Genomic DNA, 24,434 nt, shown 5'->3' with positions numbered 1-24,434 from the left:
TAAGAGCGATATATAATATGTTATGGCATGGAAGTAGACTCGACCTCTGTCTTGGAAATAATAATATATAGTACCTACACACACGTAAAAGTCGTTAATAGCTTGACGCGATGCCAAGTTGAGAAGCATCACATGACTACGTGTTCGCGTCGTCCAGGCAATTATGCCCGTTTCCGGTTCAGTTTTCGCGCTAATAACTTTAAGCTCTTGCCAAGACTCCGCGGAGTCGGGACCAATCAGCAAAAGGTGTTGACCATATCCTCATTGATTGTCGATTCTATCCTTATATTTAAATGATCGCTCCTCGATCGCCGCGAACCTAGCAGTGGGCGCTGACGGCGCTAGGTCAAGCGTGCGACAGCTTTTGCTCGGACCAGATCCGGCTGCCGTCCGACGTCTCCCATATTGTGCAACCTTTATCCACTCCAAATTTACCCGTGAACAAGCACTGTTCATACGTGAGTTCCACCCGCTTTACATAGCTGCCATCCACCCGGCCGGTTTCTTCTCATTACTTGGAATGCAAGACGCTGCAGATCCAGATTGGCCTGAGACATTGGACATTCTTCTTCTATATATCATGGTACTCCAGCCTGGAAGAGCAAGACAGAACGGCAGACTGCACGGATGCCCAGCGCCTTGACCAAGTCAAAGGATTCTCTCGAACGTTCACGGATCCATTAAAAAGTGCTTTTGAGTGGGCCAGTGCTGATTGCAAGGTGTGGTATAGCTGCCTGCATGATTTTGACCCGGGAGCGGCTGGAAATCGCTGGGGTACCCTTGGTGGCCGCGTCACGCTTGCTGGTGATTCGGCGCACACGATGACTTACCAGCGTGGGCAGGGATTAAATCACTCCGTGACTGATGCAGCTAAATTGTGTGAGGCAATCTTGAAGTGTACGTACCTCTAAGCAGTCCACACAGGCGGCGGCAATCTCGTCATATGAGGAAGAGATGATTCATCGGGTTGGTGGGAAGCACGTCTCTCAACAACGAACACGGAGATGTTGCATGACTGGCAGAAGGTGTTGCAGTCGCCTCTCATGAAAGCTGGACTGAAGGAAATAAATAAAGGAGCGGCGGCGAATTGATGTTCACGGTCCATGCCATGGGCGGATGGATGAAAAGCCTTCCTGATATTCACCGCAGATGTACATGTGCAAGTCATGTTTTCGTAGCCTTTTTTTGATGCCTAACTATTGTCTACCGGCCAGTGAGTATTGCTAGGAGATATATGCTACCTCGAATTAAGAAGATTAGATTATTATGGAATGTATCCTTTTGAGCCTGACGTTCCCAGGGGTAGGCCGGAGCCCTTCCCAATTTATGTATTCGCCGTTTGCAGTGCAGATGCTCTTGCAGAAATTCTGGAACAGAGTTGGGCCATGGGGATTATTAATGAGCATCAAGATCTTGTACTTTACAAGATGGGAATATAATTGTAAGAAACGTGTTCCGTTCTATTGGGTATAAGAGTCGGTGGTGTACACGCCTTTAAGGAGAATTCTAGGAGGCTCCCTATCCAGACTCTGATCTAATATATACATGCCCGTACATGCACCTAGGGGTGCATGTCGAAGCAGACAATGAATGCTCTATGATGAAAACCACCTGAACGCCGTTTATATGCAAAAAATGAAATGCAACGAGTGCCATACGCAAGACACCACACCAAGATATCGAAGAAAGAAAAGAGGGGGAAAAAATCCGAAGAAACAATCAGGTCTCCAATCGCGCCACTCTCATGCCAATCTCCTGCGGTGATATATCACTCCCAGACCTCAACACGACAGACTTGATTCTATTAACGGTAACAATACTGATCCAGTCCCCAGCCACCGACGGCTGTGCCAGGAGATCCAAACAGGCTTCCGCCTCTAGCTTTGAAATCGGACATCTCAAGGAATCTCGAATATTTTGGATAATGGTGTTCCATCTATACGGCTTCTTGTGAGACGGCGCAACAGCCGTGGCGGAGGATAGCGACCCACCTTCCCCGCTCAGGAGAGAAGAAGACGCAGACGAACACGACGGCCTCAATAAAATCAACACGCCAACGACTTCTTCAACTAGATCAATGGCTGAACGACGTAGGATCGCGTCCTTTGTCGGCGGCGGGGCGAGCGTCGTCTGTTTGAGTTGTTTGTTCTGGATCCTTTGAAGAAGCCCATTCCGTCGTCCTGCAGTGCCGGTACCACCTGAGCTTCTTGCACGTGCTGCTGCTCCTCCATCGCGTTTGCCGCTTGCGGGATTATCGACTATCGCTTTCACTCCTAATACTCCCTTTTGGAAATCGAGAAGGCGTTGTTGTCCAATGCGTAACGAGTGAAAGGTGGTGGTTGAGTCGTGGATGGGCGCGAGTGGAATGGTGCGTAGGAAATCGATGTTTGATCGTTGCTGATCAGAACTTTCTAGCTTCCCTTGCCAGATGCATTCCAGGTTGCGAGTAAATTGATTGTTCAACTCCGCTTCGCTGAATGGAGGACCGAATGTATTTCTCGAGATATTTGTATTTAGTAACTCCAAGCAGGTCTTTCCGACACCATATTTGGCGATTCTAAAGCGCGTGCTTGCGCTTGGATCCCCCTCGTCGGCTGATATTTTAGGGCCACTCTCTAATATATATAGTAATCTTTGTAGGTCCTGCCTCTCGACCCTACGTTTCTTCCATATCTTCTCTATGCAAGGAAGTAGTTGGTTGAGATCCGCAGGTGTGCTTGGGCTATTATGAGCATAATGTAGTGATAGGGCGGTAAGAAAAGAAGAATGTAGGGTTGTGAGATCGTAGTAAGATTCAGGTCTGTCGTCCTCGTTATTATCTAATATCTCAGCGGTGTCGGTATCGGTATCGGTATCGGATGGGGTTTGCTGGAATGTGCTATTATCTGTTGTGGGTGGACTGATACTCTCCGTTGAGGTTACGGGAGATGTCGAATGTGGCGTAATATATGATGAAGAGGAAGAATGGGACGTAGATAAGAAGGTAGAGAGCCTGCTCCGCCTTGCTACTTTAGACGCTCTTGCACCGGCGTCCTCATCGCATGAGTTCTCCGGCTCATTGCTGCTGCTAATCTCGACCTGGATACCTTCGACTTTGCGCTTCTTCGAGGAAAGGGCCTCTTTGGCATCAGATATTCCTGCCCTTGCCCCTGATTTTGTAGTCTTTGCAAATGATTGTATCGCGCTCTGCTGTGGTGGAAGGCGGCGGGCTGAAGCTCTCGAGGGGCGGGAGTGAAGGAGCTTAGCGCCCATAATGCTTTCCTTCGGGGTTGTTTTATAGAGAATTAAGATAATTGTTGAAGGTAAGGAGCTACTCTGTAAATATGGCAATGAGGATGGAAGAAGATAATGGATGTTCAAAGGAGCACTAAGAGGGTTAAGAGTTATGGGATATGGGCATAAAGGATGAAGGGATATTTGCACTGTGGAGTTTTTGTTTACGACGATCATTTTTAAAGTGGTCCGGATCTGGTCGACGCGACGCGCGCGAAACTTGACGCGACATGGCCTCAACCTTGACGCCTTGCCTAATTAGGCTAAATTGCGAAGAACCCCTGGATATGATATGGATTTTGTCATACTGTGTACATATTTGGACAGAATCACATTGCATGGAGATGTCTACGGTATTGAAGAACAGGTGGAAGAGGGAAATATCTTGGCCGACCATGAAGCCGCCATGTCCCTCCCTCCTCATCCTTTTGAAAACCTCTTTAATGCTGTAACAAGGTCGACTGGTCCTTGAATTTAAACTAGAAGGTTATAAATATATCTGAACACATGAATGATGACTGACATCTGACATACAATTTCGGTTCAAGAACCATATCAAAACTCACTGCCTTCACTTATGACAAATACTCAACAACCACACTCTCACAATTCCCGGCATCAACTCCATAAACAGGAAAATTCGTGGCTGTCGGGTACCTTCTCGTGTCACTGGCTTTATGCATTTCACACTGCATGGAACGTTATAAAGCGGTCATATTCGACATATTTCAGGGACTATGCACACTGGATCATGAGACGATTGGAATTTCGACCGCGAAATAAACATAAGAGAAGCAAAAAAGCATAACCAACTAAAGCCTCATATTTCGCCAGGGGTCACAAAACGAAAGTTGAAAATTTGAAACGGGAGGAAATGAAAGGAACGAGGTTTCAGCCACTTTTCATTTCGAAATCATTCTCAAATCGCCGGATCCCCGTCATTAACTATACCTGCTGTTATTTCTTCCCACCAAACCAAGAGGAGACTCCACTCTTAGCTTCAGCCGCCTTCTGCTCAACGGTCTTATCGAACGAGTCAATCTTTGCATTTACATCTTTGGCAACGTCCTGACGGGCTTTGCCGAGCCTCTCAGCTTCTTCCTTGGCAAAGGTGGTGGCCTTCTCATCCTGCTTGGGGCCGATGGTTACATTAGTAATGAGTTTGGCAAACAAAGAGAAACAGGGAAGTAAATAGGGATAAGTTGTCGACGTGTGGCCCTTTTCATGGGATTTTGGAGAGGACAGAGCGGAGAGCTGTTGTACATACTCCCAAGATACGGTAAGGGAACAAGGAAGAGAGGGAATCTTGGAAACGAAATGACAAAACAGGACGTATTCAGAATTCAGACACTCACCGCTTCATCTATCCTTGCTCCAATCTGTTCAGCACTCCCATGGCCCAGGGCCTTGTTACTTTCGTCTCGGATTTTTGATCCTGCGCGAGAAGCATCATCTATAAAAGCAATCGAAAAACACATCCCACGCCACTTGGTCAGCTTGACATTCTCTGTCTCGATGATCTGCTTTTGATATGGGGGTACGGGGAATTTCTAGTTCCTTTTTGGAACGATAAATAGCAAGCATATGTTCTATAGCTAACGATATGCTGCTGGGGAAAACATGGGCACCCACTTTCGAGTTGCCGGGTGGCTCTCTTGGGATCACCTCCGGTACGGTATAGATAATACCCTCCAGCACCAGCGGCGGCAAGGCCTAAGTACATTGGCATACGGGACTTGGACATTGTTGCTTCTTTGATGTAGTTTGTTTCGTGTGTTTCGAAGGAGCTTTGATGTTGTGGTGGTTTTGCGTCCAGGGGTGGTAGCGTTTTCCGACCTGGTTTGCTTTTTCGCCGCTAGCTACCTAGATATCGGATTTGGGAGAATAAGGAGGAGAGAGGGATTGAGAATTTGGAATATGTGTTGGGTACAATGCAGCCTTTTTTTTCGCTTCTTATCAAATCGCTACTATATAGCTAAGCGTAGGCGGGATGGCGGTTCGATATTTATACGAAGCGGAACAAGGAGAGAAGCGGAGAAGGAAGCAAAGAAGAGACAGACATCTTATGACGTTTAGTACATAGTATATGCTTGGGTCTCTCTCGCTCCAAGCCTTGCTTTTCCCTCCCCCATCGGTCGCAAGCATTCATACAGGAGCGGGAGAGGATCGGGGCAATGACGTTATGGGCCCTAGCCTAGGGCATGGAACCTTGGAAAGCTCGAGTCGGCCAATATGATGCTATTGGCCACACAGCTGTCACATGACTGAATCCTTTCTGGTACGAGTTTTTTAGGAATATACGACTGTTAAACGTCTATCTATATAAAAGGCTTCCAGAACCGAGCATTATAAGCAATTATGACTTGTTATATTTCTTCGCCACCTTGAAGCTCTACACAAAAGAGTATCCTCTCGCCGACTTCGGAAAAGGAAAAGAGAAATTAACGACCGGAAAAGAGAGATAATAAATACATAATGAAGAAAAGTAAAATAATATGATATATATAAAAAAGGGGGGGGCGGGGGAGAAAGGGAAATGTATAGACACAGAAATCTAAAGATAATGCAATATTACTTAAGCAAAGTAGCGCGGCTCGTCAAATACATGATACCTATGGCCACGGACGCCTTGGCCCCGGAAGAGAGCTGGGAATCGCAGCGCGGGAGGTACATGTTCTTCCGAAATGCGGACATTGGATGTATCTTCCGGTTGACCAACGATGAATTTACCAACCTAAGGTTAAGAGCCCGTATCACGTTAGCAAAGCATGCAGAAAACCACCGGGTTAGAATTAGCTGAGAAGACATAGGGGCATACCTGGAGTTCCGTATCTGTGATAGTTCCCCGACTCACTCTCGCATAGCCAGTTCTTTTGATTCCCTTGTACAGAATATACTCGCACCACCGATCCCAATCGCTTGGGTCGATATCTTTCATCCCATTCGCTTCGCTAACATACGTGTTGTAGTTACCCTCAAGAGGCTTCGTGACGAGGTAACTAAGGAGAATTAAGGGGCGCGTGGACTCCGCCATTAGTTTCGAAAGGTACTCGCTCTGTAGCCGGCGGTCTTCTGGATCTTCTTCCTGGCCCGAGTGGAAGACAACGACATCCACATGTTCACCATACATATCTAAGGTAGCGTGGATAGCTGGTGCTAGCTCACCAACTGGAGACGGGAGGAGATGGTGTGTTGAGTTGAGAATGGGGAACTTGGAGAGCAGAGCGCAGCCCCACGTATGTTTGTTGGGTCCTGGGCCATAGTCCACGTACATTCCCAGATCCTCCGCGAGGAATTGGGTGGTGTCGCGGTTACCCATGATGATTCTCTGGAGATCAGACTCTAGAAGGCCGACAACATCAAGCTCAAGGTCCTTGATAGCGTCCCGCATGCGTCTCTCTGAAGACCACATGTCATTGTCAAGAGAGAAATGCACAGTCCAGATACCAGCGGTGACCAATTTTTCGTCCTTATGGTAAGGGGTGTAATCGTTGGTGGGGAATCGAAGATATCCTATGGAGATTGATAGCAGTTGGAGAACGGTGAGGACATAAACGTAATAAGATCGCGCCTTTCCGTTACTCGAGATAGACCTCTTCCCTCTCACTGAAGTAGACTGGGAATTCGAAATGGCTGCGGAGAATACACCAGCACCAATGAGAAGCATTGTGGTCAGCATGACCCAGTCGGTATGCTCTCTCACAAGTGGACCGCCGGGAACGAAAGCGTATGCAACGACCCAAACATGGAACAGCACCATGAAGTTGTATATAAGGAAGCCAAGACCGAAGGTCGTGGCAGGAGAATGGCGAACAGCGGAGGTGACGAGTACAGGTGAAACGGCCATCACATAGATAGCAAGTATTAGAGCGCCGTAGTAGCCGAACCAATGGCTGTAGGAGGTGAGCACAGCCGCCCCAATGGAACCAATGCCAAACGCCGTCCATGAGCCTGACAGGCGAGGATAAAAGACTCCGAGCACCGAACCCGCACCCATCGCGATGATTGTATATGCTCCGTGTGGGACTGAGATAGGTCCTCGAATGGGAAAACCTTCCCAGACCCAGAGAATCATAGTGCTCGAGTCCGACAAAAGGGAATGCATAGCGAAGAACAAGCCGCCAAGGCCCGCAGCGGCAAGCAGAGAAGATCCCTTCTTTTTACCAGTGGTGGGGAAGTAGTCGCCGCTTGTGGTGACCCTTCGTGTTGAACGGAGAACGGAGAACACAGCAAGGACGAAGGCAGTTTTGTTCCATCCGCCGTTTCCTGGGTGCATAATTGGCCAAATTGGATTATTGGTGTGTGCCCCAAACTTGGCCACGCTTGACGCGAGGAGGCCTAAACCCCATGCTAGTATCCGAGCCTCGAGACGCGCAGGTTGGCCCCGTTCGCCGTACCACGTCGTCGGCCACGCCAGGCAGCTCATAGCTACTGAAAATCCAACTGTGAAAAGACGGTACTCGGGACGTTGGATGAGGTAGGCGAGGAGGCCGCTGAGAGAGAGGAGATGGATGATACGAACATTGCGTACGGCGAAAGATCGGAGTCCTGGAATGGATAGGAGGAAGGGAGACACTGAGACCATCACAAGGACTTCATAGCCCGATATGCCCATATGCCACAGTGGGAAGTCTAACACAAGTTAGGGGACCATTCTTCAAATATGGTGACGATACAGCCAGCGGTGACAAACTTACACCACACCAAAACACCAAGAGATGTTAGAATGGACCAGAAGACGAACTACTACTAATCAGTCCATATTCAAGCGAGGGCAAGTTGTTTTAAATATTCATCTTACGCCGTTGTACACATCAGCAGCCGCGTCAAGCGCTTCTGCCCAGAAAAATCCCTCACCAAAAGTACGGCCAACAGGTTTATCCTTTCTGTACTTAGGGTTAACATAGGGAGAATGGAAAAGAGAGAGAGAATGAAGAAGGCGAGGCGTACTGGGTTTCAAGAACAGCGTCTCCAGCGGTCTTTGATCTTCTGTATATTATTTCTTAGACACCTATTTCCATCGCTCCAGGCGAAAAAAAATATAAAGAGTGTACATTTGTCTATTTTGGAAGCCAATGAACATACCCTCTACTGACACCCTTCACGTCTCTGACCACGATTTCGAATGCCCCGAAGTCAAGGACAGTAACTGCGTCGAATCCTACATCAAATAAGACAAGTGCCCATTCAAAGAAGGCATATTTCGTGTAGGCTAATTTATCACGTTAGAATCGAAGATTGAAAAGGGGAAATAGGAGAAATTTTAAATCGAACAGCGTTTGACTTACCACCAGGGACCTTGTGAACCTTGTGCTGAATGAAGTAGTATATCAATGGTACAAGTGTGCCGAAAAAGACGCCTGCAAGAATCTTCCGATACTTCACTGCCTGGTGGTTATTGGGGCTTAAGGCAAGACACCCCAACGTCCAGGGCAGTGTAGCAACCAGATATGAGATCATGAATATATCATGCCAATCATGATCATCTGTTGAAGTGATATATGTCCAGCCACCGCAAGTCAACGTCCGGAACAGCCCTACCCCAGCGACGAATTTCGGCAGCGAAGAATTGGGGCGAGCAGTGAGGATGTACCAGAGGAATACGAGGGCGAATCGTGGGCCTGATGTGATAGCAATAAACAGCTGGAAGACGGAGCGTTCCGGGTAGCGATCGCCAATTGTTGCCGAGACTGAAGGGAACCATTCTTGTGGGTAGCCATAATATTCATTTTGGACAATCTTGTGGTAGTGAAGCCGGATACCAACGATCAATGCTCCGAGGAAAGCAGTGTAGGCGGCTACAGTATGCGCCCAAGACACCCATTTGCCATTAATCTTCGTTCACAAAGTCAGTATAAATTAATAAAATTAACACGCGCGCCGGATAATAGCTGATATGGATATATATATATATATATATACTGACAGACACGACGGTATCTCCGTCCTTGAATTTGGGGGCCATGGTTGTAGCGGGCGAGCAGACTGGCGAGGGGGGTTGAGCGGGTTGATCTCTAATGCGAGTACATGTAATACAAACAGAACAAGGGAACCATTAAAATTGATATGAATTAGGGGAAAGAGGCTCGAGAAAGTACCCTAAAAAGAAAAGGAAAGAAAAAAGAAAACAAAGGCACGAGGAGAACTGTGTGGTGAAGCCGACAACTGCCCCTGAAGTCAGTCGTCCGAAAGACCGTGTTCGCGAGAGTTCGGCCAGAACTTAGAAGATGGTTTGGATGGTTGGTTTGGCGACGGGAGAGAAAAGGTCTAGGCCTAAGGCGGCTAGTGTCCGGTAGAGCTGTTTTTCCGGGACCGAATATCAAAAAATAAATGAGCTCAGTCGTTTCGGCGACGGAGAACTTTTTGAGCGCTTTGCGATAGAACCAACCCCAGGGATACTCTCTGGTTAAACGAAGCCATGGCTACGGCGAGTGATAAAGCGCGCTTCTATCTGGAGCAGCTTGTGCCGGAATTTAAAGAGTTCGAGAAGAAAAAAATATTTTCAAAGGTACCCCGACCTTCCCATTCCCGCTGAGTGTGAGACGGACGACTGATTTCAACTCCCAAAACAAATGCTAACAAAATACGAATTGATCATTCCCATTTTTTCAGGATGAAATTTCCGCGATCCTGAAAAAGCGATCCGATTTTGAGCATAGAATTAATGCGACAGGTCCCAAGCCTGCAGATTACGCCCAGTATGTCGAGTATGAGATGAACCTGGACACGCTGCGAAGAAAGCGGGTAAAACGGCTAGGCGTCAAATCCCCTATGCACACAGGTCAGAGACGGGTATTTTTCATTCTCGACCGTGCAACGAAGAAGTTCCACGGCGATATCAGCCTATGGATGCAGTACATCGAATATGCGCGGAGGCAGAAGGCGTATAAGAAGCTGGGGCGGATCTTTATGAACGCGCTACGATTACATCCTACAAAGGTCGAACTATGGATATGCGCAGCCCGTTATGCGCTGGAGGACCATGGGGATATGACACAGGCCCGCAGTTATATGCAGCGGGGATTGAGATTTTGCAAGAGCTCTAAATTACTTTGGCTGCAGTATGCTAAACTTGAGATGATATATATCACACGGATTGCGACGCGGCAGCAGATCCTAGGTCTAGATGGTAGTCGAAAATCTCCGTCGGCGACTGCTGATGACTCTGCGACGGATCCGAATGCGGATGTTATTGCCCTTCCAGTTGTGACGGAAGAAGATATCAACCCAAGCCTGGAGAAGGAAGATGGAATTGACGAGGCAGCTCTTGAAAATCTCAACTCGACACCAGCACTCACAGGAGCTATCCCAATCGCAATTTTCGATGCCGCTATGAGGCAGTTCGGAAACGACACCGCCATTGGCCATGACTTTTACACCATGGTCTCCGAGTTTACGAAGACGCCCTGCCTTCGCAGGGTGCTGAGTCACATTGTCGAGACGATGATGGCATCAGACCCAAAGAGTTCCCACGCACAGATATGCTATATTATGCTTCCCACGGCCGCTATCGAGATAACTTCCGCACAATTCCCACGGGCATTCGGCACGTCCCTGAGTCGATTAAAAGAATGCAACAACCAAAACACCACTGGAAACAAAAGCCTACCGAAGGAGGTTGTCGCCTGGCTGCAACCGTTGGTCACGACAGAGGGCCTCGACCCAGCACTGTGTAAGGTGATGACGACAACCCTGCGAAATGCTCAAGGCTCATTGAGTTGAATTATCGTTATTTGCCTTCAAATACCCCTGGTATATGATATATAGAAATGATTCCAAATGATCATCCTAATTGTATAATTCCCATACTGCCTTCATATCCTAGTCAACAGCTGCATGGAATGGAAGCTTTTTCTGTTTTCTAATCGTCATAGCCGCTTGACCGCCGGTTACTTTTCTTCATGCTATGGGCCTTTTTGGATCGTATTCTAGATTCATTATTGGCTTTTTCACTGGTGGGGAATTAGCAAAAATGTTTTATTTTGAAGTTTCAAATATAACCAAGAAGAGAACCTACAGAGCCTGTATTTTCTTCCTCTGCTCAGGCGACGTTTCGCCCGGAATTGCTGTTTTGCCCGCAGTGACCAAGAGCTCCTGTAGCTTTTCAAAACAGAGATCGAGGTTTTTAGTTTGTTTCCGCGTTTCATCTGATTGTATCACCAGGCTGTCAGAGCGCTCCGCGATGTAACGTGAAGACCGGATCTGGGCGTGTAGGGCTCGTGGCACAAGTCGGAGGATGGACGAGAGGGGGATCTTAAGCGTAACTTTCGAGTTTACCCTAGGTGGCAATTATTAATAAAATGATTCTGGTTTCCTTTCTTCATCCTTTTAGAGATGAGAGGGTTTTTTTTTTTTTTTTTTTTTTTTTTTTTTTTTTTTTTTTTTGCGGAGGGGGAGGGAGGATTTGGGTGGGTAAACTTGCTGGCGTACTTGTTCACATTTTGTCCGCCGGGGCCACTTGATCTGCTATAAGAAACCTCGCCTATGTTTCTCGGTATTGTTCTCGGGGTCAGCTGAGATAGCCAAATCCGTGCTGTGCCCAATTCCTCGTCTGTAAACTGCTGCGCACTGGGGGATCGGGAGGAAGCAAGATGTCTCGCGCTTAAGGTTGGCAGAAACGCCCGAGCAGCGAAGGCAGTTCTCGTGCAGGTAAAGGGGAATTGGAGCATGGTAAAGGCACCTAGCAAATATAGGTTCTGTTATACGCTCTCCGCCACATAACTACACCCACCCACCCATACACAGGTATAGCTAGCTCTCTCGCCGGCACCGTTCCTGGTTGTTGTTCTGTCGAGGGGATCGGTTAGCCCCCGTGACACTGCTTGGCAGACCCGCTTTGCCTAGGAATCGTCGTCATCCAACAAACAAAGCAAACAGGCGCTAGAGAGCTTCAAGAAGGCCTCGACTCTGCCGCGATCATTTTCTTCCAGTTCCTTCCCACCACTCAACCTCCTCCACTCCGACTCCAACCACACCGTTCCTCGACACCCGCCAATTCCTCCCCCGCTACTACTGTCCACTTCCTCCAGGTATTGACCGCTTCCTCACAGGCTTCGTCCAGACCACGAGTACACCTCTTCTTCTAAGTATTTTAACGGCCCTATGTCTTCTTACTTGCGCTCACCCTCTCCCTGTGGTCCTCACATCTTCTGTCTATTCTGCCCCTCTCTAGTCTGTAGGCCTCGAATAGCCAGCATTTCTTAACCTGTTCTTTGTCCTTTTCCAGATGTCTGCTTAGCCTCCCGCCTGTTTTGCCTCAAAAAACCGCATCATGAGTTCCGATATCCCTGATGAGGTTCTGCATATCCGTGGCAAGACTCTCACGCCGGAAAGTCCAAGGCCACTTCATGTGTCAGAACCTACCAATATCCCATTGCTGCAAAGTCAGATGGACCCGGCCTTTAGCGACACTCCCATCTATAAGCAACTATTTCTCGAGAAAACGCCGCCTTTGGACACTGAGACAGTTGTAAGGGATCAGGTTCAAGTCACAACCCATACTTACGCGATGCTGCATCAGAATTTTGAGAGTCTGGAATCAAAAGGCGTGGATGAAAAAGGTGTGGGCGAGGAAGGCGCAGTTAGCTATTCTGGATCTTTACACAGGGGTTATCATCCAGAAACAGAAACAGAAAATGAATCGACTTTGCCAGCTACTCACAGCACGAGTCAATCTGCGTATCCTACTCTTGAGAGCTCCATTACTAAAGTGAACCACCAAACCGTTCCTCCATATATCGCATCAATCGTACCTGAAACCTTCCCCCAGTCAGACCGTCCCATTCCTTCCGAAATCAAATTATCTGAGCCCCATTACCTATCTTCTGCGCTCCCAGGCAAGGATGCAGACGTCGATACCTCCCCGAAATTTACCCCAGCTTTACCTGGTGGTCATAGTAATAACATTGAATCTGAGACAAATCCCATCCCTGAGGGAGACGCCAGCTACCAAAAAGCCATGAATACTCTATCAGATGCTAAAAATCCCTCCCCTTCTCCCACAGACGTTGACGTCACCACCGCTACTGATGATCTTATGACCAACTCTTTAATCCCAGACACATCCCTTCCCACGTCTGCTGGTCTCCCTCCCCGCCCGCCACCCCAAGAAAAGCCTTCTATCCAACCGGGTTCTGATAATATCCAATATTTCCATCCCTTGCCTAGCCAACCCGAAAATGTGTCTGCACCGTTTGGTCAATGTAGTTTCCCCCAGCCTAGTGGGCTACCATCCCCGGTTGTGCCCACTGGCGCACCTGGAACTTCCTCCACCTCAAATGGATTGCCCCCTCCCCCTATTGCAAGTTTCCAAAAGTTGCCCGATTCATCTAGCGACCAAACAAAACCCAGCGTTCTTAAACTCCCCCGAAGTGATAGGTTGGACGACAATGAACTCAAGTTTCTTCGCGGCGAAGGAGATAGAGAGGAGCCTTGGGCCCCTGAAGTTCAGAAGAAATATGACCAGTTTCTCTATAATGAACGCGTTTATGTTACAGAGGGACTTTGGGATCGGTTTCCGCCTGGATCGAGATTGTTTGTTGGTAAGCCTGTCTTTCTTCCTTCCTTCCTTCCTTCTGTCTTCTCCAGCACGTATTTATTTGGCATATCTATACTCACATTCAAAACAGGAAATCTCCCTACAGAGAGAGTCACCAAACGGGACCTATTTCACCTATTTCACAAATATGGCGATCTCGCCCAAATATCCATTAAGCAGGCATACGGATTCGTCCAATTCCTGGAACCCGCTTCTTGTCGCAGAGCGCTAGAAGCAGAGCAAGGAGGATTTATACGGGGACGCAAGATTCGTTAGTCACGCTTTCTCCACCAGTGCATAATATTATGATGCCTTTTGACTGACTATTTAGATCTTGAAATCTCAAAACCCCAAAAATCGGCGAGAAATGCTCCCGCGCCGGATTCATCGAGACCACCAGTCAAGAGAAGATCTAGGTCACCGGAAGCTATCCGAGGTGTACCAAGTCACCGTGGCATTCGTGCCGGTGGTGATCGATATGACAGAGCGTCGGAGCCTAGAAGGCCGCCGCCGATTAGAGAATTCAGGGACCGTGATGAGCCGTATCGTCGTCGTGATGATTATCGCCCAGCTCGTACACCATCCCCACGAGGGCACCGCCGAGATGATCATCGTTTCCGCGACCGAACCCCGGAGGATTATGAAAGACGTCGAGATAGGCGCCGTTCCAGGTCTCCCTATATGCGTTCAGGGAGATACAGAAGCCCGAGTCCTAGAGAGAAGGCCTATGAAAATGATTCAGACCTTCCTATCCCAAGGCGATCCCCACGACAAGTACCAGATGTCCAGATAATTGTCCTGGAAAATGTTGACAGGTAAGAATCTCGGCCGAGGGTATGGGTCGGGCTGCTACTAACGCGATTATCTTGTAGGGATTTCGTGTATCATATCGAAAATTCCTTTCGAGATCGCGGCTTGCGAACGGATGTCCTAATCTTGAGTCCCCGAATATCTCTCGCAGCTGTCGTCCGCCGTCAAATAATAGAGGGAGTGTTGGCAATTGTCAAGCTATCTCGCCCAAATCAGTATTCTGGCAAAATCCCACTACAGGTGTTTGATCGCACTGGTGGCATCGACAATGTTAAGTTCAATGGTAAGATATTGCAGCAGAAAGTTGAGAGAGTGTTGCTTAAACCGTACTAATTCCTCGGCTTCTAGAATACTCAGAACTTGAGTTGAAGGTTGCCGCAGAGGTCGTGCTTCATGCAATGACTGTCCACCTTGGGAATGCCTCAAAATATCCCACCACACAACCTCCTGGAATATCTCAAATGCTGCCGGCGCCCTCTCAAATTTCGCGTCCATTACAATCTAATAATAATATTACAAATCTCATTTCGAATCTGGATGGTCCGGCACTCCAATCCCTTCTCGGAGCTCTACAGCAAAATCCTGTCGCGCTCCAGGCTGCTCAGCAGCACTACGCTCCCCAGGGCCACCCAACCGACCTTGCTAGTCTACTTAGCAACTTCCCCCGTCAGCAAAATTCTTTAATTCCTCCAAGCTCCGCTCCCCAGCAGGCTCCACCTCCTGCGTATAGCTTTCCAACGCAGTTCCCTAGTGGGAGAAGTGACCCGAACTTAGCCTCACTTCTGGCACAAACTTTGGGCGGACAACTACCAGGCCAACCCCCTCCTCCGCCCCCACAAACGGCGCCACAGGTGCCTCCACACGTTCAAAGTATCATGGACCAACTGATGAAGTGGAAGCAGTGAAGATTTGGCTTCCTTTACTTTCTACCTACAGTTGTCTCAAACATAGGAAAATTAGATCGTCATTCTTGCTATCTATGAAATTGACGTGAGGTGATTCTCGTCTACGGCGGGCTATTTGAGTTATTAGGTGTTTGGCAAAGCAATATCTAAAACCGGATAACAAACGAAATGCGATTAATTTTCAATAGAAGGGAAGCTAGGGTGCGGACCACGGACCCTTAAGAGACATATACCACTAAACTAATGTAAATATCCCATTAATTAATTCATCTTCTAACTATTATAAATCTAATAACGCATTTTATACTACTTCCCTCCGTGTCCGTTCACTTCCCCTCTGCCTCGATATCAAGACGTACCCGTCTAGTATCTATCCAATTAGGTTTCGCATCAGAAGCGAAAGGCATGCATATCAAGGCGAATACAGCGCCATGAGAGTTGAATATATATAAGAAGTCGTCAAAAAATAGATGATAACAATAATAATATACAATATGCCGTCGCATCCTTCTGGCCACAACTCTTCATTCTAGGGGCGCCAGCAACCAAGTCATTCAGACCGATCAATCTATAATCATACAGGCCCGTACTCTTCGCAATCGCCCAAAAATTAAAAACAGGGTGAGAAGAACCACCCACCGAAACCAACTTGCCCGTCCATTTTTATCTGCCCGCCCGGCTCTCCGCAGCCATTGCAGCATCATCCGCTTTTATCTTCGCAATTGTCTGATCCCGCTTATATTCCATTACACGCTTCTCTTTGAAATATTTCACCTATAATATTGCAAAAGAAAGATTTTCGCATCAAGAATTAGCCATCGTCGCAGTTCTATTGGTCTTTTTGCGGATATTATAGAAAAGAAAGAAGGAAGGGAAGAAGGGAAGAGAAAGAGAAGGAAAATATCGCAACGCACCCAAGTCTTCGAACATGCGCCTTCAAAGTCGAGGAGTTCCTTCGGGCATTTCGCGCGCGCCGTTTTATCTTCCCGGACCGCATCGACTATGTTGTTTGCGTCTAGGCATTCGAAGAAAGCGTCGCGGGCAATGTAGCATTGTTGTCGTGAGGAGCGGTCGGGGGCTATGGAGCCGCCGTCTGCGGCTTTGGATGCGGCGGTTTCGGAGGATGATGAGAACCAGCCCATTGTTGGCGTTGTATGGAGAACGAGGGGGGACGAGGACAGATGGGTAAAGCAAGATAGGATCAATTTATTGGCGGATGGATTGGACGAAAGGAAAATAATACGGCGATCTAAGCCGGTTTGTGATTTTTTGTTTCTTGTATTATTTCTGAGGCCGTCTTCGTCATTGCTGCTGGCTCCGACTTTGATATCACGTGATCCGCGGGCATGGCCAGAATTCCCGGCTCCTAGATTATGCCAACAGCAACTTTATTTACGCATCATCATAAGAAGGATCAACAACAACAAGATTTGAACAATCATCAAAAGTTCCTAACAACTCCATATTTATCGTAAACATCCATCCACCTACGCAGGTTACCGCTCAGCCCCATTCATTGTATAATACCGCTTCCATTAACGCGCAAGGCTTCCGGTCCGTAGCCTGAAATGCCTCTGTCTGATGCTCCCTTTTATTCATAAACCCAAACCAAATCTCCTCCCTTCCTCACCGGCTTTATGCAACGTCGTCGCAGACCTCCTCGGGCGGGGGCTCTTACCGATTTTCCTCCGCTTAAAATTGTGACCAAGATCGTCTACCTCCAAGCCGCCTATTACGCTTGCGCTACGATTCTCATCCTCTTCACCGCCCTGGTTGCTGGGACCGCCTTTTCACCTGACCTTATACTCTCCTGGCGCAGCCTTAGCGGCGATACGACGATAGGATGGACGCTCGGGCTCGCCTGGCTGCTTAACAGCGCTGTTGGGTAAATATTTCTTCTCTCAAACCCTCCTGCCCCTTTCCCCTGTTTTTATGTATCCGCTCAACCTTCCCCTACTTTATTTGTTTCCAGAGTGCCCCGCGTAGCTAACCAGTTGCGCAAAACAGTGTCATCTTCCTCCTTCTCTGGGTCTCCCGCTCGAAACTAATTCCAGACTTTGCGCTCACAATCCACTTCATACACTTCCTTATCACCTCCTGCTACACTCATGCGCTCCCCACCAACTGGCTTTGGTGGGGTTTACAGGTAGCTAGCTCAGCGCTCATGACGTTCCTAGGCATGTGGGCTTGCCGGTGGAGGGAACTGCAGCCCATCGTTTTCGGCGGGTCTACTGCAAATGCGTCGTCAGCTAGTGGTGGTGGTAATCATGGCACGAATCGATCAGGCGATGATACCGCTGGAGATGGGGACGGTGGTGACGGAGGTGGTTTTTTTGGATTTTCGAGAGGCAGGGGCCGAGGAAGGAATAGGGATGGCGGGGGAGAGTATGAAATGGTTGGAATGAAGGAGAGAGTTGATGATCCTGTTTGATGGTTGTTGTATACCCTCCTCGCGACTAGCTCTTTTTGGGGTTCTGTTCCTTTCTTTTTCCTAGTTTATATACCCCTTGGTCTCTTCAGTGTTTCCCTTGTCTTGCATCGCATTGGCGCGGGTTAGGAATGCATGGGCGGTGAAACGAAAGCCCTGTCATGTAGATTTGGCATTATTCTCTCTTTTCCTTTCCATTTCATTATTATTTCTTTGTCTTGTTTTATATTGGATACTTGAGCGTGTGTGATATCGTTCTATAAACATTCATCTTTCTACTGGCTGGGGAAACCCACAGAACTTGTCGGGCTACTCGCTCGCGCCTACATAGCCTCCATGTGATGTATGTATGTACATACATACATCTAAGCGGAGTTTTTGGATGTGTTTTGGCAAAGATGAAGGATGTTGGTTCTACATCTCACCGGTTGACTACGCAGCGTAAAGCCCACAGATATGATAGGGAGGGGTAAACGGGTGTTGTATTCGAGGTTAGCGGGCCCAGGCATCTATGATCGCTCCGCAACAGACACCTGATACGAAAAAGTCTTCAACATCTGGGCTGGATCCTGGGGCGCCAACAGACAGGTATACCTGTTTCTGAAAATTCGATTCTATTTCCCGCCGTTTTCTGTGGTTTGTTCTGAATCGAAAAGTGAGTTTTAAGAAAGTTACGATCATGGATGCTCCTGAGAGCCAACCGTAGCATAGTGTAGATGGGAAAGGAGAAATAACCATGCTCAGAAGCCAATGAAAATGGGGGAGATCAATGCCACAGAACCATTATAGGAATAGTCGCCATACTCCATACTATACTGGTGTTGGAATTAGCTTCTGGGATAAGCCAAAAGTGCGGGGTGGGTTTGAGGCTGCTCAATGCTTTCTTGTAGGTTTTACATCGGAGGAAGGGATCGCTGCCAGCTCATAGAGGTTGTATATTAATATTTGAACTTTTGTTGCACGCTTGATCAACCTGTTTGTCAAATTGGCCTATATAGTTCTCAGCTCAGTTTTCTTTAGATAGAGTTAAAATCGGATTAATGAAATGACGTCGCAAAAACTGTTGGTGGGTTATCTCCGGGCTGACTCCACACTCCACGTGATCAGATTTGCCCCAAAGCTTTGGAGCTTCATTCATCAAAGTGACCGTATCCCCCCCCCCAAATGCCATCATCATTCACCCAACCTCCCTTTCTGCGAACATCGACTCCAACCTATTTCCTGTCACCGATTATTCTTGCAAAGTTCTATTTCTAAATCATCTGTGCCCCTCATTTATTGTTCGAGTACTTCTCTTTCATCCTCTTGTCTTATCCCGTATCCTTGCGGGCTCAGTATGACACAGCTCGACTGCTAACCATTCACATGCGAGCAGTTCTGAGAACTCTGAGACCGCGATTTGACTTTCTCATATCATTTATTTATACTTAAGGTATAAAAATGTTTCTTTATTTCTCCCTTTGTTCCTCATTTCGAAGAAATCGCAAAATAGCGCTTGTTTGACGGTGCAAGAACCAAACCCGCCCCTCACCAACTAGAACAGAATGAACGTCCCTAATTGCCTTGCCTTTAGAAGTAAAGGGAACAAAGTAGGGGCGTATATATAACAACAATGACTGATTCTGAGCCGTCATACATCGACTACGAAACCTTCCTTGATCCCTCATTCTCCCCTACCGCTTTCGCCAACTCCCTTGTCACAAGCACAAACAACCCGTCCGATACCCCACTCGACCTCTCCACTCCATTGTCTCGTGTCCTCTTCGATATTCAAGAAATCGACACTCATATCCATACATTGACTACGAAATCTGCACTTCCTCTCCTCACACATACGCGCGACCAGACCGATGCTGGCCAGCGGGTTTTGGAGGCGGTTGAAGGGCAGGTTTCTGCATTAAGGGAGGGATATAAGAGGCTAGAGAAGGATGTTTTGGAGCGGTGGGAAAGTGCGGAGGAGGTTCGAGGTGCTGCGGAAAGGTCATGGGCGACTGTGAGATTGGCGAGGGCTGTGGGACGGTGCCTGGTGCTGGGTAGGCAGCTGGAAGGCCAGATGCTAGAGTTGACTGGCCGTCTTTTTGGAGCCGGGGCAGGCAGTGGGGGTTCGCCAGTGGTAGAGGATCATAGGGCACTAGTGCGAGCTTCTAACACGCTGTTAATGCTCCGGCGGATGTTTATCACTACTGAAGATGAGGAAAGTTACGGTCTTGACCGAGTTAAGGTGATAAGGACTCTGCGAAGTGATCTGGTCAATCCAGCTGAGAGCACGGTCAAGGCCAGAGCAACACAAATCATCAATAAATTCTCGCTGTCCTCTTTAGTGGTGGACACGGGCGGCGTAGGGTCTGGTGTTGGTGGTTCGGGAACTCAACTCCAAGCTTCCGGGACGTCGACGTTCGCGCAAGCCGAAGATGCGAAGTCCCGAATTACGTCCGCCATTACCACATTATATCTATTATCCCCAACCCCACACACATCGATTCTGGCATCTGAATTCCAGCCAGAATTACTCCTTGCAACCTTGAAAGGCTATATCCATACATGTCTAACTTCATCGCTAGCTTCGTTGTCGCGCTCGTTGTCGATGCTCCCAACCCTCGACCGGACGCTTCAAGAAATATCTGCCAAGTGTCAGAACATCATGGCTCTTGAAGCTCTCCTCGAAACCATCAAACCTCCCTCTCACCCTTTCATTAATTACAATTACCCCTCCCTTTCCACTTACTCAGGAACCGGAGCCAGGTCTACATCAAACTCAGCCACCAAAGCCAAAAACAATCTTCTCCAACCATTACTCCAATGCCTCGACACATCCTCTCTACCTTCCTACTTCTGGCGCTCACTGGCCTCGTCTCTCTCAGCACGGGTTCAAGAGATTATCAATCGCGGGGGTGTTTCCGCGCGAACCCTGAGATCTAACCGGGAGCGGCTCCGTGAGCAAGTGAGGGAATGCGTTCTGCGGGGCTCACAGCTACCAAATAATAGCATTACTAGACTGGGAGGGTCTACGGGTCCTATTGTGGTGGGTAACTGGGAGCGAGAAGCAGCTGTTATGGTAAGTGCAGTTGTGGGTGCTTTGGGAAGATAAGATAGAGGCGTAAGAGTATGGGAAGTGAGACGACCTGTGTAGAAACAACGCACATGGTGTCCATAAGGTTTTCTTGGATTGTTTTGAATTTTTCAAGGGCTTTTTTTTTTTTTTTTTTTTTTTTTTTTTATTCGTCTTAACTGCTTTGTTTTCTGCCTCTTATCTGAAAGCACCCTTTCACACCATCCGCTATTTATCACTCTCAAATGTTACTAGCGAGCGAATTATCCAGGCTCCATTGCCACCAAAGGTTAGCTTAGGTTGCTCCTTCATGAATGCATGTTTGTGTACCTACTGTACAATTCCTATCATTTGGAACGAGCCGACGACAAATCTGTAACTGGTTTATAAATTGAAGATACGTCTACAAGCGCAAGCTAAAAGCATGTCTTAAATATACGCAACCTGTCCTTTACGCTTCTAAGATACCGAAATAGTCTGTATCAGTTACCGATTGAATTAATATAGAGATATGGTTCACAAACAGAGTTTTAAATCCGCGAAGAGAAAACAAGGCCATACCAATCGATGTATGCAGGTACATTTCCACTACTACATCGTTCCCCGTCCGTCATATGCAAGGATACCCGCATGTCTGCTCTCTCGACCCCGCAATCTGCCTATCTTGAAGCTGAAAGTCTATGATGTAGCCCAGACTTAAAATAATACATTGTAACCAATTTTATATGTTTATCACATGCTCCATGTTGTCTCTCCATCCATCCAAAGGTCCCTGGGGGTCTTGTCCAATACCCCTCCATTTTACATGGCTACCCACTCCTTGCGTCACTTAAACAACCAGCTCAATACCTCCCCTCCCCTGTCCACCAACATCCTCACATCTCCCTTTCCTTCGGCAAAATCGAAACAAACTTTCTCCAAGGTCCCGTAACTGGCAATCAATCAATCATACCATTATTGCTAGAAATATACCCTCCCATATCTCCCCATTCTTATTCTGCCCTGGTGCAGTCCAGTGGCGACATCAGAGAGGGGTGCCCGTGGCATGCAAGCACTATACTATTATATACATCATGACAATATGATGTCTTTCTGGTCATTGTATTATTTTCAGTTTGCCCCGCTATTCTATTTTCTTGGCGAACTTTTCCCTTCGCGGCATTGTAAGCAGTGAAGTCATATTTTGGATATTAGATCATTTATATATATCCCATGAACCATCAACAATCCCTCTTCACCGCTTATTCAGCTGCCATTTTTTACGGTAGCTAAAGAGTTCATTCAGGGGCGCCCTTTTCGAGGCCTTCTTCCCTTTTTCCTCCAAGGTTTTTTTTTTTTTTTTTTTTTTTTTTGCTTTGCCACTTACCCTTGCTAGTTACCCTCTGTGACTGAAATGTTTTTCTATTTTCAAAATATGGTTTGAAAAGGGAGGCAAAACAAATGGTGGTATGATACCTCATTTCCTGATTTCTGTCATCTGCCTGCCATGTTTCATCTTTCCAGTGAACCTGATTACTAGCACCCTTCTTTCTACTCCAGGAAAGGGGGGTAACTTGACTTTCTTCATTTCAGAACTGTACCTTGCATGGTCGAAAACCCATGTATTCCTTGAGCTCGAAGCTCATTTAACCCCAGCGGGCTACCATTGCTTGAAAAGGTTGCATTATTCAAGGTATATCTATCATCATTCAGCAATCGGGGTTTTGATGGTACCTTTTCTGCATTGAGCAAGTTTTTGCTAGATGCTTATAAATTGTAAGTAGTTAATGGACATTGCCTGTTTTAGAGATGTTTCCCAGATGGTATCAAATGACAATTTAATGTTTCTTTCGTGCGATAGCTGATTTCGATCTCAACCTGTCCAACTTTGCACAGGCCAAGTCAGCTCTGCATAGTTTCAGATTTAGATAGTTGGTTGTGATACAGCCAGAGAAGCTGTGTGGAACATAGCTTTTAAAATGAAAAGAATTTAGAATGATAATAGAGAGCTGACAGAGAAAGGAACTTCAAATTTGCTTATGTTAATTCAAATCATCATTATTTCTTAATAAGATGTTTCTTAATAAGATGTTTTGATTCATCTTCATGTATTCTGATATCACATCCACAAATCAAGTATCTCAGAGAGATCTTGAGATATTCTTAATATACTCTGTTATTTTTTATGAAAGACTTAATTAATCATGATTTTTCTTCATTTAGTTAAGTGTTTTTTTAAATGGGTTTTTTTTCTCTCCCTTTTTTTCTTTTCAGTTCAATAATGAGAAAGCAGACACAAGCAATAACTACTGCATGGGCTGAATAAAATGACTGATGTGGGCTGTAACATGCAGAGCAACAACAATGACATGGAATTTTTTATTTTTCCTCAGTGCATGAATAACTATCACAAGGATTAAAATTATAATTCAATTCCTCCTACAATCTGAGACTTGCATACAGCTGTTTTCTTTCAATGTTGTTGTCTGTGAAAAATGCATGCATAGAATTTAAGTTAAATATAGAAAGGAAACAGAGCAAGCAGCAAATGATGCGGCGCGGCGTGGCATGGTAGTTACGGTATGCAGATCTCATCTGCATCGAAAGAAAAACCTTTGAAATCGAGTCTGGACTGGTTACTTTGTTAAGTTAAGCTAAATGTCTCGATCGGTGGAAAAAGAAGGGTACTCGATCGTTAGTCATTGCGAATGAGCTTTGTGATTTTTATGTTCAGTTCCACCATACTTTGATGAAAGTCTAGTTCACTAGATCAAAATTTACTTTCTATTCTCTCCAACTTTTACAGCAATGGTGAACAGGGGGGGGGGGGGCTTTCCAGGGCTTGTAGCGGTTTTTTTGCGGCGAAGCGCAGCTATCCCGTACCTCCCTACATAGTGCTTGGGCGTACAGAGTATATATATATATATATATATATATATACCTATTATAGGGTTCGGACAAAAGGGGTTGGAAGGAGGCGACGTACGTGAGAGATAAGGGCTGGACCTTCTTTCTCTCTCTGCATGCCTCGGACTGAGGGGCTTTTTGGCTGCTTATACCCACGCTTGGTGGCATGAATATAGCTGGAGCTGCTGCTCTTGTGTAGGTATTGCGTTTCTGATAGAGTTAGTTGTGTAAAGTGAAGAAAACGTAAGTTAGTAGGACGGTAACTGAACTTTAATACTCCGGATAAGAGCTGGGAGATCTTGAAGCATTTGTTTAAACCGGTTTTGAGAGAACAAACCAAGCTTGCTCACACCAACTTGGGGAAATATCTGCTTCTGGATTCTTTGGCTCGTTATTCTATTTCATTATCGTTCTTTCACTTGTTTCTAGAGTCCTGATGTCCTAGGGGGGGGGGTTTCTGTAATTATGAATATGTAATGGGCGACCCCATAGTTTATTTTTATTTTTATTTAGCTATTTTCTGCGCTATTATATCGAAGGTAAATA

The 24,434-nt window shown here is 46.8% G+C and overlaps 11 protein-coding genes across 13 annotated transcripts; 6 read left to right on the top strand and 5 right to left on the bottom strand.

The window, feature by feature from the left end:
• Positions 1-132: 132 nt before the first annotated feature.
• BDBG_16580 (uncharacterized protein) lies at positions 133-1,439 on the top strand (the record flags this gene model as incomplete). The annotated part of the gene is made up of 4 exons (XM_031724507.1): positions 133-246; positions 324-458; positions 528-897; positions 1,351-1,439. The coding sequence occupies 4 exons, from the start codon at positions 133-135 to the stop codon at positions 1,437-1,439; spliced, it is 708 nt and encodes a 235-aa protein (XP_031577109.1).
• On the bottom strand, positions 1,237-3,496 carry BDBG_02476 (uncharacterized protein). Its single transcript, XM_002627759.2, has one exon. It carries the CDS (start codon positions 3,448-3,450, stop codon positions 1,720-1,722), a length of 1,731 nt encoding a protein of 576 aa, XP_002627805.2. The 5' UTR covers positions 3,451-3,496; the 3' UTR covers positions 1,237-1,719.
• A 47-nt stretch (positions 3,497-3,543) lies between these two features.
• Positions 3,544-5,453, bottom strand: BDBG_02475 (uncharacterized protein). The gene is made up of 3 exons (XM_002627758.2): positions 4,906-5,453; positions 4,629-4,726; positions 3,544-4,401 (listed from the first exon to the last, which is right to left on the bottom strand). Exons 1-3 carry the CDS (start codon positions 5,015-5,017, stop codon positions 4,231-4,233), a joined length of 381 nt encoding a protein of 126 aa, XP_002627804.1. The 5' UTR covers positions 5,018-5,453; the 3' UTR covers positions 3,544-4,230.
• A 68-nt stretch (positions 5,454-5,521) lies between these two features.
• BDBG_02474 (calcofluor white hypersensitive protein) lies at positions 5,522-9,841 on the bottom strand. The gene is made up of 8 exons (XM_002627757.2): positions 9,200-9,841; positions 8,562-9,108; positions 8,359-8,485; positions 8,224-8,262; positions 8,075-8,159; positions 7,971-8,016; positions 6,092-7,905; positions 5,522-6,007 (listed from the first exon to the last, which is right to left on the bottom strand). The coding sequence occupies exons 1-8, from the start codon at positions 9,236-9,238 to the stop codon at positions 5,849-5,851; spliced, it is 2,856 nt and encodes a 951-aa protein (XP_002627803.1). The 5' UTR covers positions 9,239-9,841; the 3' UTR covers positions 5,522-5,848.
• Positions 9,633-11,602, top strand: BDBG_02473 (rRNA processing protein Utp6). Its single transcript, XM_002627756.2, has 2 exons — positions 9,633-9,781; positions 9,886-11,602. The coding sequence occupies exons 1-2, from the start codon at positions 9,692-9,694 to the stop codon at positions 10,993-10,995; spliced, it is 1,200 nt and encodes a 399-aa protein (XP_002627802.1). The 5' UTR covers positions 9,633-9,691; the 3' UTR covers positions 10,996-11,602.
• Positions 9,895-12,069, bottom strand: BDBG_02472 (peptidyl-tRNA hydrolase domain-containing protein). Its single transcript, XM_002627755.2, has 3 exons — positions 11,704-12,069; positions 11,291-11,551; positions 9,895-11,225 (listed from the first exon to the last, which is right to left on the bottom strand). The coding sequence occupies exons 1-3, from the start codon at positions 11,940-11,942 to the stop codon at positions 11,135-11,137; spliced, it is 591 nt and encodes a 196-aa protein (XP_002627801.1). The 5' UTR covers positions 11,943-12,069; the 3' UTR covers positions 9,895-11,134.
• A 106-nt stretch (positions 12,070-12,175) lies between these two features.
• On the top strand, positions 12,176-15,903 carry BDBG_02471. Of its 2 annotated transcripts, XM_031720810.1 has the most exons (6): positions 12,176-12,359; positions 12,500-13,814; positions 13,902-14,081; positions 14,142-14,625; positions 14,683-14,903; positions 14,969-15,903. In XM_031720810.1, the coding sequence occupies exons 2-6, from the start codon at positions 12,545-12,547 to the stop codon at positions 15,523-15,525; spliced, it is 2,712 nt and encodes a 903-aa protein (XP_031577108.1). In that variant the 5' UTR covers positions 12,176-12,359; positions 12,500-12,544; the 3' UTR covers positions 15,526-15,903. The 2 variants fall into 2 exon arrangements, with proteins under 2 accessions (XP_031577108.1, XP_031577107.1); XM_031720809.1 differs by having other exon boundaries at positions 12,176-13,814.
• BDBG_02470 (uncharacterized protein) lies at positions 15,658-16,860 on the bottom strand. The gene is made up of 2 exons (XM_002627753.2): positions 16,440-16,860; positions 15,658-16,299 (listed from the first exon to the last, which is right to left on the bottom strand). The coding sequence occupies exons 1-2, from the start codon at positions 16,665-16,667 to the stop codon at positions 16,189-16,191; spliced, it is 339 nt and encodes a 112-aa protein (XP_002627799.1). The 5' UTR covers positions 16,668-16,860; the 3' UTR covers positions 15,658-16,188.
• On the top strand, positions 16,022-19,009 carry BDBG_02469 (protein SYS1). The gene is made up of 2 exons (XM_002627752.2): positions 16,022-17,410; positions 17,533-19,009. Exons 1-2 carry the CDS (start codon positions 17,163-17,165, stop codon positions 17,954-17,956), a joined length of 672 nt encoding a protein of 223 aa, XP_002627798.1. The 5' UTR covers positions 16,022-17,162; the 3' UTR covers positions 17,957-19,009.
• A 72-nt stretch (positions 19,010-19,081) lies between these two features.
• BDBG_02468 lies at positions 19,082-21,556 on the top strand. 2 transcript variants are annotated; one of them, XM_031720808.1, is made up of 3 exons: positions 19,082-19,233; positions 19,329-19,385; positions 19,527-21,538. In XM_031720808.1, the coding sequence occupies exon 3, from the start codon at positions 19,566-19,568 to the stop codon at positions 21,039-21,041; it is 1,476 nt and encodes a 491-aa protein (XP_031577106.1). In that variant the 5' UTR covers positions 19,082-19,233; positions 19,329-19,385; positions 19,527-19,565; the 3' UTR covers positions 21,042-21,538. The 2 variants fall into 2 exon arrangements, with proteins under 2 accessions (XP_031577106.1, XP_031577105.1); XM_031720807.1 differs by having other exon boundaries at positions 19,082-19,385; positions 19,527-21,556.
• A 210-nt stretch (positions 21,557-21,766) lies between these two features.
• Positions 21,767-23,137, top strand: BDBG_16579 (uncharacterized protein). The gene has a single exon (XM_031724506.1). It carries the CDS (start codon positions 22,451-22,453, stop codon positions 22,727-22,729), a length of 279 nt encoding a protein of 92 aa, XP_031577104.1. The 5' UTR covers positions 21,767-22,450; the 3' UTR covers positions 22,730-23,137.
• Positions 23,138-24,434: the final 1,297 nt, after the last annotated feature.

The sequence above is a fragment of the Blastomyces gilchristii genome (genome assembly GCF_000003855.2).
Source record: "Blastomyces gilchristii SLH14081 genomic scaffold supercont1.3, whole genome shotgun sequence".
NCBI lineage: Eukaryota > Fungi > Ascomycota > Eurotiomycetes > Onygenales > Ajellomycetaceae > Blastomyces > Blastomyces gilchristii.
This window is presented reverse-complemented; position numbering and strand designations above follow the sequence as displayed.